The sequence below is a fragment of the Barbus barbus genome (genome assembly GCF_936440315.1).
Source record: "Barbus barbus genome assembly, chromosome: 17".
NCBI lineage: Eukaryota > Metazoa > Chordata > Actinopteri > Cypriniformes > Cyprinidae > Barbus > Barbus barbus.
In genome coordinates, this window is record NC_136745.1 from 8903374 (window position 1) to 8921505 (window position 18132).

Sequence of the window (18132 nt, forward strand, 5' to 3'; positions counted from 1 at the left end):
GAAGACAAATCACGGAGATACTCTATTCAATATACTTCTGGAATTACAGACTTTTTTGGCACTTTGGATTTATATATCATTTCCTCTAGCTATTTGGATTGATTTATTTATTTTCTGCCTGAATTTTCGCTCTTGGTCTTCTGCAAAATGTCGGACAGAACAATGGCGCGGCAAGTCCTGCTGTTTATTTGGTTTCTCTCTTTCAATTCGACTCTCGGGCAGGTCAGTTACTCTATTCCTGAGGAAATGGCGAAAGGCTCTTTAGTCGGGAACATAGCGCAGGATTTGGGATTAGATTTAAAGAGACTTAAATCGGGTAAAGCGCGTATTTATACAGGAGACAGCGCTGAATACATCGAGCTGAATAAAGAAAGAGGAGTCCTCCTTATCAAAGAGAGAATAGACCGAGAGGCGCTGTGCGGACAGACAACGCCTTGCGCGCTGCATTTTCAGATCATTTTAGAAAATCCAATTGAATTTTACCACGTTGCAGTTGAGGTAACTGATATAAATGACAACGCCCCTTATTTTAAAAAAACGGAAACCTATTTTGAAATAAGCGAATCTGCTGTAAACGGGGCGAAATTTGATATTGAGCAAGCCCTGGATCCTGATGTTGGGTCGAATGACATCCAAAGCTACACGCTTTCATCGAACGAACATTTTACTTTAAAACTGCAAAGTCAAACAGATGGTAAGAAAATAGTTGAAATGGTCTTAAAACATCCTCTAGATCGAGAGAAACAGGAAGATATTGCTTTAGTTTTGACAGCCGTCGATGGAGGTGATCCGCAGCATTCTGGAACGTCACAAATTCATATTAAAATACTTGATGCTAATGACAATGCGCCGGTTTTTACACACTCTGTATACAAAGCCACTGTCGTCGAGAATTCGCCGAAAGGGACCCTTGTCATTAGAGTTGAAGCCTCTGATGCGGATCAGAGCTCGAATGCTGAAATTGTTTATTCAATCACCAATGTTCACGACGATGTTCTTGAAATGTTTGAAATAAATGAACAAAATGGTGAGCTAAAAATAATTGGTAATATCGATTACGAAAAATGTAAGCATTATCAGATTAATGTTAGAGCAAGTGATTGTGGTGGTCTAAAAGATTCAAGTAAAATAGCAATCGACGTTTTAGATGTTAATGATAATAAGCCAGTTATCAATATACTGTCAAAGTCAGCTATGTTATCAGAAGATTCTAATCCTGATACTGTTGTTACAGTTATAAATACACAAGACTTAGATTCCAATGAAAACGGCAAAGTGCAATGCTTTATTAATGAGGATTATCCGTTCGCCTTAAAGACGACCACGACGAATTTCTTTAGTTTAGTCACAGATGGTGATTTAGACCGAGAGCGCGAGTCTGAGTATAACATCAGTGTGACGTGCGCTGATGAGGGCGTGCCCTCTCTCTCCAACAGCGTCACCCTCTCCTTACAGATATCAGATGTGAATGATAACGCGCCTGTCTTTGACAAGAGCTCATATGAGGCCTCCGTTCAAGAAAACAACACACCGGGTCATTCCATATTCACAGTCAGAGCTAGAGACGCAGATTTTAACCAGAATGCCCGTGTGTCTTACATACTGGAGGACTCGTTGGTTAACGGAGTGCCCGTCTCCTCGTTAGTGTCCGTTAGTGCTGATAGTGGAGTCATACACGCAGTGCGATCTTTCGATTACGAGCAGATCAAAGATTTCCAGTTCCGCGTAAAAGCGCAGGATGGAGGGTCCCCTCCTCTCAGTAGCAACGTGAGCGTGAAAATAAGGATTCAGGACCAGAATGACAACGCGCCTCAGGTTCTGTATCCGGTCCAGTCAGGCGCTTCTGTGGTGGCTGAAATGGTGCCTCGTTCTGCAGATGTGGGTTATCTGGTGACTAAAGTGGTGGCTGTTGATGTGGACTCTGGACAGAATGCCTGGCTCTCATATAAACTGCAGAAAGCCACAGACAGGGCGCTGTTTGAAGTGGGCTTACAGAATGGAGAAATAAGAACTGTTCGCCAAGTGACAGATAAAGATGCTGTGAAACAAAGACTCACTGTTGTAGTGGAGGACAACGGTCAGCCCTCTCGATCAGCTACAGTCAATGTTAACGTGGCGGTGGCGGACAGCTTCCCTGAAGTGCTCTCGGAGTTCACTGACTTTACGCACGACAAGGACTACAACGAAAACCTGACTTTCTATCTGGTCTTGGCCTTGGCTGTAGTTTCGTTTCTCTTTATCGTGTCTATCATCGCTATACTGTCAGTCAAATGCTACAGATGGAGACGCGAGCGGATGTTTTACAAATCTGGTGCTAATCTTCCAGTTATTCCGTATTATCCACCTCTTTATGCAGACGTAGGGGGCACAGGAACTTTACAGCACGTGTACAATTATGAGGTTTGCAGAACCACTGACTCCAGAAAGAGTGATCTGAAATACGGCAGACCTTGCAGTGAAAGCATCATTAGTCTGGACACCAGCGGAACACAGACACTAACGCATGCGCACAGGGAGACACTGAACTTTGATGATTCTGATAAGGTGAGATTTACTGTTTTTGTGTAGTAGGTGTTACTTTTTTATTCTTTTCTTTCTTTTTCTCTTTTTTCCTTTAGAGAAATCGCTTAAACAGACGTACTGTAGGCACTTTTATTTTTCAGGAAATTCATACCCATATTTATGAAAACAGTAACTGTTTTTTTGTTTGCTATTATTATTATTAATATAATTATTATTATTCAACATCTCTCAGCGAGTAGTGAATATGCAATCAGAGTTCTGAAATGAATATGCTGCATTCGTTTCGCTGTCCAAGGTTCTGAATCAACATATGTTGCCTTCGTTTCATCTTTTCTCTCCGCAAACATGTCCTCTGTCATACTAAATACTGTTTATTAATTATATGCTGACGCTCTGTAGTGTAAAATTTGTATTGTTGAATTCGCATTGCTTTTGCCTGGCGATAGATAATTTTGCCCGTTTGATTAAATACAGGACTTTTTAATCCTTCTCTAACCAACACTGTGATTGTTGAACAGATTTTGTTACAGTTACATATATTGTCAAATTTAGATTGTTTTTTCATTATTATTACACAAATAGAAATTCAAGTTTTAATTTTGTGTTTTTGATTATTCTGTCTCGCCTCATATATCTTTTGAGTATGTGCATTTTATATATAATTTAGATGTATTTTTGTAGTAACTCAGAATGGTCTCAGTGTGCCGCTGTTTATTAGGGGGATGATACTGAGAGCGCATAATTCCAGTCATACCGCCCTCTCCAACTGCACTTAAGGAGGAGGAGACTGAAGCGTCTGCATAATGCACATACGGGGGTATAACACAGAGGACATCGACGTTGTAATAAATAGTCACCTATGGATCCATGTTTAGACGTTGTCTTAGAAATTCTCCACTAGTTTTGGATTTATTCTATTTGGAGCATGGACACACTGAGACTCTGAACTGGATACACCGTGACTTCGATTATTTGCTCTTAAGCAAATGTCGGACAGAACAATGGCGCGGCAAGTACTGCTGTTTATTTGGTTTCTCTCTCTCAGTTCGGCTCTCGGGCAGGTCAGTTACTCTATTCCTGAGGAAATGGCGAAAGGCTCTTTCGTCGGAAACATAGCGCAGGATTTGGGTTTAGATTTAAAGAGACTGAAATCGGGTAAAGCGCGTATTTATACAGGAGACAGCGCGGAATACATCGAGCTGAATAAAGAAAGAGGAGTCCTCCTTATCAAAGAGAGAATAGACCGAGAGGCGCTGTGCGGACAGACAACGCCTTGCGCGCTACATTTACAGATTATTCTCGATAATCCTATGGAACTGTTTAGGGTTACTGTCGAAATTACAGACATAAATGACAATTCTCCTATTTTTAAAAGAGATGAGAGACGATTTGAGATAAGCGAATCAGCAGTTGTGGGATCAAAATTCATGCTGGAGAAAGCGATAGATGCAGACATTGGCGCAAATGACCTACAATATTTTCTACAACCTACTGATAATTTTAATTTAAAACTTCATGGTCAGAGTGATGGGAGTAAAAAGGTTGAAATGATTTTACAAAAGCCTTTAGACCGAGAAAAACAAGAAAACATGTCTCTGATATTAACCGCAATAGATGGTGGAGAACCACCAAAATCAGGAACAGTTCAGATTCATGTTACAGTGCTTGATGCAAACGATAATGCTCCAATTTTTACTAAACCTATATATAGGGCGATAATTACAGAAAACTCCCGGAGTGGCACGCCACTCATCACTGTTAGTGCTTCTGATTCAGATAAAGGGACAAATAGAGATGTCAGTTATTTAATTGCAAACAGTGACAGTGTATCTGACATTTTTCATATTGATGAAAATGGATTGGTGACGTTAGTTGGAAAAATTGACTTTGAAACATCTAAACATTACCAAATTGATATAGAAGCAGTAGATAATGGCGGACTGTCTGATTCTAGCAAAATAATGGTCGAAGTGATTGATATAAATGATAACGCGCCCGTCATCACAGTTATGTCAAAAACTAATGCAATACCTGAGGACTCTCCGCAGAGTACTGTGACTGCCATTATCAGTGTTAACGATCCGGATTCTGACAGTAACGGACAGGTTCATTGCAGTGTAAATGAAAACATTCCTTTTACAATCAGATCAACTTCTAATGGATTTTATAGTATTGTGACAGACAGTGATTTAGATCGAGAGCGCGAGTCTGAGTATAACATCAGTGTGACGTGCGCTGATGAGGGGGTGCCCTCTCTCTCCAGCAGCGTCACTCTCTCCTTACAGATATCAGATGTGAATGATAACGCGCCTGTCTTTGACAAGAATTCATATGAGGGCTCTGTTCAAGAAAATAACACACCGGGTCTTTCCATATTCACAGTCAGAGCCAGAGACGCAGATTTTAACCAGAATGCCCGTGTGTCTTACATACTGGAGGACTCGTCGGTTAACGGAGTGCCCGTCTCCTCGTTAGTGTCCGTTAGTGCTGATAGTGGAGTCATACACGCAGTGCGATCTTTCGATTACGAGCAGATCAAAGATTTCCAATTCCGCGTAAAAGCGCAGGACGGAGGAAATCCTCCTCTCAGCAGCAACGTGAGCGTGAAAATAAGGATTCAGGACCAGAATGACAACGCGCCTCAGGTTCTGTATCCGGTCCAGTCAGGTGCTTCTGTGGTGGCTGAAATAGTGCCTCGTTCTGCAGATGTGGGTTACCTGGTGACTAAAGTGGTGGCTGTTGATGTGGACTCTGGACAGAATGCCTGGCTCTCATATAAACTGCAGAAAGCCACAGACAGGGCGCTGTTTGAAGTGGGGTTACAGAATGGAGAAATAAGAACTGTTCGCCAAGTGACAGATAAAGATGCTGTGAAACAAAGACTCACTGTTGTAGTGGAGGACAACGGGCAGCCCTCTCGATCAGCTACAGTCAATGTTAACGTGGCGGTGGCGGACAGCTTCCCTGAAGTGCTCTCGGAGTTCACTGACTTTACGCACGACAAGGAATACAACGATAACCTGACTTTCTATCTGGTCTTGGCCTTGGCTGTAGTTTCGTTTCTCTTTATCGTGTCTATCATCGCCATACTGTCAGTCAAATGCTACAGATGGAGACGCGAGCGGATGTTTTACAAATCCGGAGCGAATCTTCCAGTTATTCCGTATTATCCGCCTCTTTACGCAGATGTAGGAGGCACAGGAACTTTACAGCACGTGTACAATTATGAGGTTTGCAGAACCACTGACTCCAGAAAGAGTGATCTGAAATACGGCAGACCTTGCAGTGAAAGCATCATTAGTCTGGACAGCAGCGGAACACAGACACTCACGCATGCGCAAAGAGCAAAACTGAATAATGAGGATTCTTTTGATCAGGTGAGCTCGCGTGAATGGGTAGGAATATGACTTTCTGGTTTCCATTTAATAGTTTTTCTTTTTGACATGTTGACATTTGTGTGTGTACTGTACTGATAGTATTTTTGTGACTTTACATTTTTCACAATTTTCATATTAAACGTATTACTTTTAATATTTTATACACAATTATTTTTGTGTGTGTGTGTGTGTGTGTGTGTGTGTGTGTGTGCGCGCGTATGAGTGAGTCACAACGAATTGTACCTTTCATTGCTTAAGGGCTATTTTTATATTTTCTACTTTTCCTCCGTCATATTTAGGTCTTCGGTTAATATCATGTTGTTATTGGTATTTTAGGGGTGAAACTCGTTAAGTAAAATATATACGTTGGTTGCAGTTAATGAAGTTTTGTTATTACTGTTTTATTTTGTCTCTTTAACAAAACAAAACGTTTTTTTCTGTGTAATGTTTCTCTGATGCACTAAGTGCCGCTGTTGGTCAGTATGTTTGGGATTTAAACATTGTTTTTTTAGATCCTCCTCTACTTTCTGACATCACATTCTGCAGAATCTCGCTTTCGTTCAGACGATCTCTGTTTAACACTGAAGCATCGAGACATTCCCTGTGTTTTCGGATGAAGTTTGATATTTTTCAACCTCTCTGAATCTTTTGTTTGTTCGACTTTTCTTCTGTAGTAGGACAGAGGATTTGGATTATGTCGGTTATTTGTTTTTACGCCCAAAGAGGCGCATCTTCGACGCGGATTTCATCATGGCTAATGCAGCCTCTCGTGCTGTGCGTCTTTGTCATGGCCATTGCGCGCGGGCAGGTCCGTTATTCTATTCCAGAGGAGATGACAAAGGGCTCGCTGGTGGGAAATATCGTTCAGGATCTCGGTTTGGATGTAAAGAGGCTGAAATCTGATCGAGCGCGGATCTTTACGGAGGACAGTCGTGAGTACATTGGTCTGAATGTTGATAAAGGGACTCTGGTAGTGAAAGAGAGGATAGATAGAGAGGAGCTGTGCGCCCAAGTGTCTCCCTGCTCCTTACATTTTCAGATTATTCTAGAAAACCCCATGGAGCTGCATAGAATTGATGTAGAAATATTAGATATAAATGATCATGCTCCCGTTTTCATGAACAAAGAGATACATCTTCAGATTAGTGAATTAGCGTCACCTGGAGCCAGATACTCAATCGATAGCGCTAATGATGCTGACGAGGGTCTAAATTCACTTCAGACATATAAATTAAATACAAACGACCATTTTGTGCTCAAAACGTTGTCTCACGCTGACGGTACTAAATATGTCGAAATGGTCTTACAGACTCCATTAGACAGAGAAAAACAGGAGGAGTATAACCTGATTTTAACCGCGTTTGACGGTGGATCCCCCCAGAAAACTGGAACCTTAAAAATTAACATTATTGTCTTGGATGCAAATGACAATGCGCCTGTTTTTAGTCAGTCTGTATATACAGCACTTGTAGCTGAAAATGCGTCAGTGGGATCATTAGTCTTAAAGGTTAGTGCAACTGACGAAGATCAAGGAACAAATAATCAAGTTTCTTATTCATTTTCCCAAAGTAGCAAAGGCATCTCAAATATTTTTAATGTCGATCCTTCTAACGGTGATATATTACTCACTGGCCCTCTAGACTTTGAAAAAAACAAGAAATATGAATTAAATGTGGTGGCGACAGACATTGGTGGTTTAACAGATACTGCTAAAGTGATGGTGGAAATTACAGATGTTAATGACAATGCCCCTGTAATTAATATAATATCGTTCTCGAGCCCTTTGCCAGAAAATTCCGCTCCTGAGACTGTTATAGCGATGCTGAATGTCAAAGATTTAGATTCGGGGAAAAATGGACAGCTGAGATGTTTAATTAATCCTAGTTTACCATTCCGAATAAAACAGTCATCCTCAAATTTCTATAGTTTAATCACTGATCAAATTTTAGACCGTGAAAAAATGTCTGAATATAATATCACAATAACAGCTATTGATGAGGGCTCACCCTCTTTCTCTACTAATAAAACACTGACTCTGAAAATCTCTGATGTCAATGACAACGCCCCTGTGTTTCAGCATCAGTCGTACACCGCATATGTGATGGAAAATAATTCACCCGGAGTCTCTGTTTTATCTGTTAAAGCGCATGACAAAGACTCTGGCAATAACGCGCGTATTTCATATTTTCTAGAAGATATTCTTGTGAATGGCGTCTCTGCCTCGACGTTTATTTCAGTGAATGCAGAGAGCGGAGAGATTCTTGCTGTTCGTATGTTTGATTATGAGCAGACAAAAGAATTTAACATTCGCGTAAAAGCGCAGGACGGAGGAAATCCTCCTCTCAGCAGCAACGTGAGCGTGAAAATAAGGATTCAGGACCAGAATGACAACGCGCCTCAAGTTCTGTATCCGGTCCAGTCAGGCGCTTCTGTGGTGGCTGAAATAGTGCCTCGTTCTGCAGATGTGGGTTACCTGGTGACTAAAGTGGTGGCTGTTGATGTGGACTCTGGACAGAATGCCTGGCTCTCATATAAACTGCAGAAAGCCACAGACAGGGCGCTGTTTGAAGTGGGTTTACAGAATGGAGAAATAAGAACTGTGCGCCAAGTGACAGATAAAGATGCTGTGAAACAAAGACTCACTGTTGTAGTGGAGGACAACGGGCAGCCCTCTCGATCAGCTACAGTCAATGTTAACGTGGCGGTGGCGGACAGCTTCCCTGAAGTGCTCTCGGAGTTCACTGACTTTACGCACGACAAGGACTACAACGAAAACCTTACTTTCTATCTGGTCTTGGCCTTGGCTGTAGTTTCGTTTCTCTTTATCGTGTCTATCATCGCCATACTGTCAGTCAAATGCTACAGATGGAGACGCGAGCGGATGTTTTACAAATCTGGAGCGAATCTTCCAGTTATTCCGTATTATCCGCCTCTTTACGCAGACGTAGGAGGCACAGGAACTTTACAGCACGTGTACAATTATGAGGTTTGCAGAACCACTGACTCCAGAAAGAGTGATCAGAAATACGGCAGACCTTGCAGTGAGAGCATCATTAGTCTGGACAGCAGCGGGACACAGACACTCACGCATGCGCAGAGAGGGAAACTGAATAATGTGGATTCTTTTGATCAGGTGAGCTGTAGTACATGATCATTATTATGACTTTTTGGTGTCCATTTATTATTACTGGCTTCAGTTTTATGGTTGTATACTGTGCTTATTTTATCTTTTAGATTTTTAATGAAAGAAATATCAGCTGTAGTTGCAGTTTACTTTACATATAACATTTTGGTGACTACATTGTTTATACTTTATATCAAAACTATAACCTTTCAATGTTTTACAGAAAATTAGATACAGACACGGTCTTATTTTTATTATATTTTTCCATTTGCACTCAATCAAGTTACAGTTTTACGCACGAGTGAGTCCCAATGAATTGTAGGCTACCTGTTTTGCTGAAAGGCTACATTATAGTTTTTGCTTTGCTTTTAACCATTTTCTTTTGGCCATATTCTAGGATTTCGTTTCAAAACATAATTTTATTTATAGTTCAGCAAAATTCTGCCTTAACGCAAAATAAATACTACTTTGGTCGCAGTTCATAATCTCTTTAAATGTTTGTGTGTGTGTGTGTGTGTGTAATATTTCTCTGATGCACTAAGTGCCGCTGTTGGTCAGTATGTTCGGGCTTTAAACACTCATTTTTAGATCCTCCTCTACTTTCTGACATCACATTCTGCAGAATCGCTCTTTCATTCAGACGATCTCCTCATTACACTAAAGCACTGAGACATTCGCTGCCTTGTATTTTCGGATTAACTTTGATATTTTTCACCCTTTCTTAATCATCTGTTTTTAATCTTTTCTTCTGGAATAGAAGACTTGGATTATGTCGGTTCTTTGTTGTTTTTACGACCAAAGAGGCGCATCTTCGACGCGGATTTCTTCATGGCTAATGCAACCTCTAGTGCTGTGCGTCTTTGTCATGACCGTTGCGCGCGGGCAGGTCCGTTATTCTATTCCAGAGGAGATGACAAAGGGATCGCTGGTGGGAAATATTGTTCAGGATCTCGGTTTGGATGTAAAGAGGCTGAAATCTGGTCGAGCTCGGATCTTTACGGAGGACAGTCGTGAGTACATCGGTCTGAATGTGGATAAAGGGACTCTGGTAGTGAAAGAGAGGATAGATAGAGAGGAGCTGTGTGCCCAAGTGACTCCTTGCTCCTTACATTTTCAGATCATTCTGGAAAACCCCATGGAGCTGCATAGAATTGATGTAGAAATATTAGATATCAATGATCATGCTCCTGTTTTCGCTAGAAAGGAAATAGATTTTCAAATAAGTGAATCTGCACTACCCGGGGCTCGATTTTCATTAGACAGCGCCCAGGATCCGGACACTGGCACTAACGCGCTTAAGTCATATATGTTAAATCCAACAGATAATTTTGATATAAAGGTCCTATCACGAAACGATGGCTCTAAATACGTCGAAATGGTTCTTCAAGTGCCTTTAGACAGGGAGACTCAGGAGGAGCACAAATTAACCCTTACAGCCTTCGATGGCGGCAGTCCTCAGAAAACTGGCACCGTTAGGATAAGTGTTACGGTCATAGACGCAAACGACAATGCCCCTGTATTCAGTCTACCTGTTTACCGTGTTTCTTTATTTGAGAATTCCCCAAATGGTGCTGTAGTAATCAAGGTAAGCGCCACTGATAATGACCAAGGCGCAAACGGTGAGATTGCATATTCCTTTTCACGCAGTTCAGGAAAAGCACTTGATTTATTCCATATGGATACAAAAACAGGTGAAATTACCTTAAAAGGGGATTTAGATTACGAGAGAGCAAAGCAGTTTGAGTTAAACATAGAGGCTACGGACAAAGGTGGCTTAACTGATTCTAGTAAAGTGGTAATCGACATTATAGATGTAAATGACAACCCCCCTTTAATAAGCGTGATTTCATTTTCTAACCCAATACCCGAAGATGCAGCGCCAGAAACTGTTATAGCGATGCTGAATGTCAAAGATTTGGATTCAGGGAAAAATGGGCAGGTTAAATGTTCTATTGCTACAGATTTGCCGTTCAAAGTGAAGTCAACTGCGCAGAATTTCTACAGTTTGATCACTGATCAAATTTTAGACCGTGAAAAAATGTCTGAATATAATATCACAATAACAGCTATTGATGAGGGCTCACCCTCTTTCTCTACTAATAAAACACTGACTCTGAAAATCTCTGATGTCAATGACAACGCCCCAGTGTTTCAGCGTCAGTCGTACACCGCATATGTGATGGAAAATAATTCACCCGGAGTCTCTGTTTTATCCGTTAAAGCGCATGACAAAGACTCTGGTAATAACGCGCGTATTTCATATTTTCTAGAAGATATTCTTGTGAATGGCGTCTCTGCCTCGACGTTTATTTCAGTGAATGCAGAGAGTGGAGAGATTCTTGCTGTTCGTTCGTTTGATTATGAGCAGACAAAAGAATTCAGCATTCGTGTAAAAGCGCAGGACGGAGGAAATCCTCCTCTCAGCAGCAACGTGAGCGTGAAAATAAGGATTCAGGACCAGAATGACAACGCGCCTCAGGTTCTGTATCCGGTCCAGTCAGGCGCTTCTGTGGTGGCTGAAATAGTGCCTCGTTCTGCAGATGTGGGTTACCTGGTGACTAAAGTGGTGGCTGTTGATGTGGACTCTGGACAGAATGCCTGGCTCTCATATAAACTGCAGAAAGCCACAGACAGGGCGCTGTTTGAAGTGGGTTTACAGAATGGAGAAATAAGAACTGTTCGCCAAGTGACAGATAAAGATGCTGTGAAACAAAGACTCACTGTTGTAGTGGAGGACAACGGGCAGCCCTCTCGATCAGCTACAGTCAATGTTAACGTGGCGGTGGCGGACATCTTCCCTGAAGTGCTCTCGGAGTTCACTGACTTTACGCACGACAAGGACTACAACGAAAACCTTACTTTCTATCTGGTCTTGGCCTTGGCTGTAGTTTCGTTTCTCTTTATCGTGTCTATCATCGCCATACTGTCAGTCAAATGCTACAGATGGAGACGCGAGCGGATGTTTTACAAATCTGGAGCGAATCTTCCGGTTATTCCGTATTATCCGCCTCTTTACGCAGACGTAGGGGGCACAGGAACTTTACAGCACGTGTACAATTATGAGGTTTGCCGAACCACTGACTCCAGAAAGAGTGATCTGAAATACGGCAGACCTTGCAGTGAAAGCATCATTAGTCTGGACACCAGTGGAACACATACACTCACTCATGCGCAAAGAGGAAAACTGAATAATGACGATCCTTTTGATCAGGTGAGCTGATGTGAATGGTTATGAATATGACTTTCTGGTTTCCATTTATTTATTTATTATCGTTCTGGCTTTATCAGTTTTATTGTGCACTGTATTTAGTTTTATTTTTTAGATTTATCATTTATAATTTAAGAAGCTAGTTGAAATTTACTGTACTGATAGCATTTTTGAGACTATACATTTTTCACACTTGTTCATATCAAAACCAAAACTTTTAAATGTTTTATTGGAAAATGCATGCAGTCACAGTGTTCTTTTATTTTTCTAACTGCACTAAGAGATTTTTGTTCTGCGTATGTGTGCACACATGAGCGAGTCTCATTAAATTGTGCCTGTATTACTAGGGCTATATTGTACTTTGTTTTACTTTTGACTATTTCCTTTCCTTTTATTCTTAGATGTTCGGTTCAGAACATAATCTTATTAATATTTCAGCAAAAGTCTGCGTTAATGCAAAGTATATACTACTTTGTTCGCAATTCATGTCATTGTCTGTATTGCTCTTTAACAACATTTTTTTGTGTAATATTTCTGTGATGCACTAAGTGCCGCTGTTGGTCAGTATGTTCGGGCTTTAAACATTCGTTTTTAGATCCTCCTCCACTTTCTGACATCACATTTTGCAGGATATCTTTCATTCAGACGATCTCTGTTTAACACTAAAGCATCGATTCGCTGCTTTGTGTTCTCGGATTAACTTTGATATTTTTCAGTCTCTCTTAATATTTTTTTCTTGGTCTTTTCTTCTGAAGTGGAATAGAAGACTTGGATTATGTCGGTTCTTTGTTGTTTTTACGCCCAAAGAGGCGCATCTTCGACCCGGATTTCATCATGGCTAATGCAGCCTCTAGTGCTGTGTGTCTTTGTCATGACCGTTGCGCGCGGGCAGGTCCGTTATTCTATTCCAGAGGAGATGACAAAGGGCTCGCTGGTGGGAAATATCGTTCAGGATCTCGGTTTGGATGTTAAGAGGCTGAAATCTGGTCGAGCGAGGATCTTTACGGAGGACAGTCGTGAGTACATTGGTCTGAATGTGGATAAAGGGACTCTGGTAGTGAAAGAGAGGATAGATAGAGAGGAGCTGTGCGCCCAAGTGTCTCCCTGCTCCTTACATTTTCAGATCATTCTGGAAAACCCAATGGAGCTGCATAGAATCGATGTAGAAATATTAGATATCAATGATCATGCTCCAGATTTTGTTAGAAAGGAAATAAGCTTTCAAATTAGTGAGCTGGCTGTTCCTGGAGCCAAATTTTCTTTAGATAATGCACAAGATTCTGATGTGGGTTTAAATACCCTCCAGAAATACACACTCAATCCGACTGATCATTTTTCTCTGAAAGAACAGATGGGAAATGATGGATTGAAATATGTTGAAATGATTCTACAAAAAACACTGGATAGAGAAACTCAAGAGGAGCATAAATTAATATTGACGGCGTTTGATGGCGGCAGTCCTCAGAAATCAGGCACAATTAAAATATGTGTTCTTGTAATCGACGCAAATGACAATGCTCCTGTCTTTAGTCTCCCCGTGTATAGAGTTTCCTTATTGGAAAATTCAGCAAAGGGCACTGATGTCGTGAGCGTGACTGCAACTGATAAAGACAAAGGAACGAATGCTGAACTGACGTATTCCTTCTCGCAAACATCAGGAAAGGCTTTAGAACTGTTCAATATAGATTCAGATAGTGGTGACATTACTGTTAACGGTGACCTGGATTTCGAAAAGTCAAAACATTTTCAATTGCATGTTGAAGCAACAGATAAAGGTGGCTTAACAGATTCCAGTAAAGTTATTATCGAATTAATTGACGTTAATGACAATGCACCCATTATAAGTGTAATTTCATTTTCTAACCCAATATACGAGGACGCAGCGCCAGAGACTGTGATAGCGATGCTGAATGTCAAAGATCTGGATTCAGGGAGAAACGGACAGGTAAAATGTTCTATTGCTCCAAATTTGCCATTCAAAATACAGTCATCTGCATCAAATTTCTATAGTGTGACAACTGATCAGTTATTAGACCGTGAAAAAATATCCGAATATAATATCACAATAACGGCTATTGATGAGGGCTCACCCTCTTTCTCTACTAATAAAACACTGACTCTGAAAATCTCTGATGTCAATGACAACGCCCCTGTGTTTCAGCGTCAGTCGTACACCGCATATGTGATGGAAAATAATTCACCCGGAGTCTCTGTTTTATCTGTTAAAGCGCATGACAAAGACTCTGGCAATAACGCGCGTATTTCATATTTTCTAGAGGATATTCTCGTGAATGGCGTCACTGCCTCGACGTTTATTTCAGTGAATGCAGAGAGCGGAGAGATTATTGCTGTTCGTTCGTTTGATTATGAGCAGACAAAAGAATTTAACATTCGCGTAAAAGCGCAGGACGGAGGAAATCCTCCTCTCAGCAGCAACGTGAGCGTGAAAATAAGGATTCAGGACCAGAATGACAACGCGCCTCAGGTTTTGTATCCAGTCCAGTCAGGCGCTTCTGTGGTGGCTGAAATAGTGCCTCGTTCTGCAGATGTGGGTTATTTGGTGACTAAAGTGGTGGCTGTTGATGTGGACTCTGGACAGAATTCCTGGCTCTCATATAAACTGCAGAAAGCCACAGACAGGGCGCTGTTTGAAGTGGGTTTACAGAATGGAGAAATAAGAACTGTGCGCCAAGTGACAGATAAAGATGCTGTGAAACAAAGACTCACTGTTGTAGTGGAGGACAACGGGCAGCCCTCTCGATCAGCTACTGTCAATGTTAACGTGGCGGTGGCGGACAGCTTCCCTGAAGTGCTCTCGGAGTTCACTGACTTTACGCACGACAAGGACTACAACGAAAACCTGACTTTCTATCTGGTCTTGGCCTTGGCTGTAGTTTCGTTTCTCTTTATCGTGTCTATCATCGCCATACTGTCAGTCAAATGCTACAGATGGAGACGCGAGCGGATGTTTTACAAATCTGGAGCGAATCTTCCTGTTATTCCGTATTATCCGCCTCTTTACGCAGACGTAGGGGGCACAGGAACTTTACAGCACGTGTACAATTATGAGGTTTGCAGAACCACTGACTCCAGAAAGAGTGATCTGAAATACGGCAGACCTTGCAGTGAAAGCATCATTAGTCTGGACACCAGTGGAACACAGACACTCGCTCATGCGCAGAGAGCAAAGCTGAATGAGGATTCTTTTGATCAGGTGAGCTCGCGTAAATGGGTATGAATATGAATGAACATGTCTTTCTCGTTTGCATCCATCCATCAATCCATGTATGTATTTATTATGATGTGCAAACTGGCAGCTAGTTACAAATTGACTGTCATTTAAACCTATTATTTATTTATTTTTATTCAAAATTAGATACACATCCCCATTATTTATCCCCATCTATTTAACAAAGCATGTTTTTTTCAGTGTAATGTTTTTTCTGATGCACTAAGTGCCGCTGTTGGTCAGTATGTTCGGGTTTTACACATTGGTTTTTAGATCCTCCTTCACTTTCTGACATCACATTCTGCAGAATCTATTTCATTCAGACGATCTCCGTTTAACACTGAAACATCGAGACATGCCCTGTTTCTTTTTCTCGGATGAAGTTTGATATTTTTCAACCTTTCTGAAACTTTTGTTTGTTCGACTTTTCTTCTGTAGTGGACAAAGGATTTTGATTATGTCGGTTCTTTGTTGTTTTTACGTCCAAAGAGGCGCATCTTCGACGCGGATTTCATCATGGCTAATGCAGCCTCTTGTGCTGTGCGTCTTTGTCATGGCCATTGCGCGCGGGCAGGTCCGTTATTCTATTCCAGAAGAGATGACAAAGGGATCGCTGGTGGGAAATATCGTTCAGGATCTCGGTTTGGATGTAAAGAGGCTGAAATCTGGTCGAGCGCGGATCTTTACGGAGGACAGTCGTGAGTACATTGGTCTGAATGTGGATAAAGGGACTCTGGTAGTGAAAGAGAGGATAGATAGAGAGGAGCTGTGCGCCCAAGTGTCTCCCTGCTCCTTACATTTTCAGATTATTCTGGAAAACCCAATGGAGCTGCATAGAGTCGATGTGGAAATATTAGATATCAATGATCATGCTCCTGTTTTTACTAGAAAAGAGATACACTTTCAGATAAGCGAGCTTGCAGTTCCCGGTGCTCGTTTTTCATTAGATAGTGCGCACGATCCTGATGCTGGATTAAATACGCTTCAAAGGTACACTTTGATACCAACTGATTATTTTTCATTGAAAGAACAATCGCGCGGTGACGGTACAAAATACGTTGAGATGGTTTTGCAATCGCCATTAGACAGGGAGAGAGATGAAGAACTGAAATTAACCCTGACTGCATTTGATGGAGGCAACCCTCAAAAATTCGGAACAGTTAAAATAAGTGTCACGGTTATTGATGCAAACGACAATACTCCAGCTTTCAGTCAGTCAGTGTACAGAGTTTCTTTAGCAGAAAATGCAGCGATAGGTACAGTGGTGCTGAAAGTAAGTGCTACAGACAAAGATAAAGGAGCGAATGGTGAAGTGACATATTCGTTTTCACAAAGCTCTGGGAAAGACGTAGACCTTTTTAGAATCGATGGAAATACTGGGGAAATTTGCGTAAATGGCCTTTTGGATTATGAAAAATCAAAGCAATACGAACTGAATCTTGAGGCCATGGATAAAGGAGGACTAACAGATAATAGTAAAGTGCTTATCGAATTGACTGATGTTAATGACAATGCACCTGTTATCAGCGTTATCTCATTTTCCAGTCCCATCCCAGAGGACTCCAATCCAGACACAGTGATAGCGATGCTGAACATTAAAGATATAGACTCCGGTAAAAACGGGCAATTTAAATGCTTCGTTAATTCAGATTTGCCATTTCGCATTAAATCTTCCTCCTCAAATTTCTACACTTTAGTTACTGATCAGATTTTAGACCGTGAAAAAATGTCTGAATATAATATCACAATAACGGCTATTGATGAGGGCTCACCCTCTTTCTCTACTAATAAAACACTGACTCTGAAAATCTCTGATGTCAATGACAACGCCCCAGTGTTTCAGCGTCAGTCGTACACCGCATATGTGATGGAAAATAATTCACCCGGAGTCTCTGTTTTATCTGTTAAAGCGCATGACAAAGACTCTGGCAATAACGCGCGTATTTCATATTTTCTAGAGGATATTCTTGTGAATGGCGTCTCTGCCTCGACGTTTATTTCAGTGAATGCAGAGAGCGGAGAGATTATTGCTGTTCGTTCGTTTGATTATGAGCAAACAAAAGAATTTAGCATTCGTGTAAAAGCGCAGGACGGAGGAAATCCTCCTCTCAGCAGCAACGTGAGCGTGAAAATAATAATTCAGGACCAGAATGACAACGCGCCTCAGGTTCTGTATCCGGTCCAGTCAGGCGCTTCTGTAGTGGCTGAAATAGTGCCTCGTTCTGCAGATGTGGGTTATCTGGTGACTAAAGTGGTGGCTGTTGATGTGGACTCTGGACAAAATGCCTGGCTCTCATATAAACTGCAGAAAGCCACAGACAGGGCGCTGTTTGAAGTGGGCTTACAGAATGGAGAAATAAGAACTGTTCGCCAAGTGACAGATAAAGATGCTGTGAAACAAAGACTCACTGTTGTAGTGGAGGACAACGGGCAGCCCTCTCGATCAGCTACAGTCAATGTTAACGTGGCGGTGGCGGACAGCTTCCCTGAAGTGCTCTCGGAGTTCACTGACTTTACGCACGACAAGTACTACAACGACAACCTGACTTTCTATCTGGTCTTGGCCTTGGCTGTAGTTTCGTTTCTCTTTATTGTGTCTATCATCGCCATTCTGTCAGTCAAATGCTACAGATGGAGACGCGAGCGAATGTTTTACAAATCTGGAGCGAAT

General features: G+C 41.5%; 4 protein-coding genes across 7 annotated transcripts in view; all 4 read left to right on the plus strand.

Annotated features, from left to right (window-relative positions):
• Window positions 1-18132, plus strand: part of LOC306883678 (protocadherin gamma-A11-like) — a gene marked incomplete at its 5' end in the record, with an annotated part of 142632 nt that overhangs the window by 94915 nt on the left and 29585 nt on the right. The gene's annotated exons all lie outside the window — the stretch shown is intronic.
• Window positions 148-2568, plus strand: LOC306883186 (protocadherin beta-16-like; the record flags this gene model as incomplete). Its single annotated transcript, XM_079438308.1, has 1 exon — window positions 148-2568. The coding sequence occupies one exon, from the start codon at window positions 148-150 to the stop codon at window positions 2566-2568; it is 2421 nt and encodes an 806-aa protein (XP_079294434.1).
• LOC306883187 (uncharacterized protein) lies at window positions 3510-12244 on the plus strand (the record flags this gene model as incomplete). The annotated part of the gene is made up of 4 exons (XM_079438309.1): window positions 3510-5900; window positions 6709-6870; window positions 7978-9033; window positions 9782-12244. The coding sequence occupies 4 exons, from the start codon at window positions 3510-3512 to the stop codon at window positions 12242-12244; spliced, it is 6072 nt and encodes a 2023-aa protein (XP_079294435.1).
• Window positions 13074-15470, plus strand: LOC306883188 (protocadherin gamma-A2-like; the record flags this gene model as incomplete). The annotated part of the gene is made up of 1 exon (XM_079438310.1): window positions 13074-15470. One exon carries the CDS (start codon window positions 13074-13076, stop codon window positions 15468-15470), a length of 2397 nt encoding a protein of 798 aa, XP_079294436.1.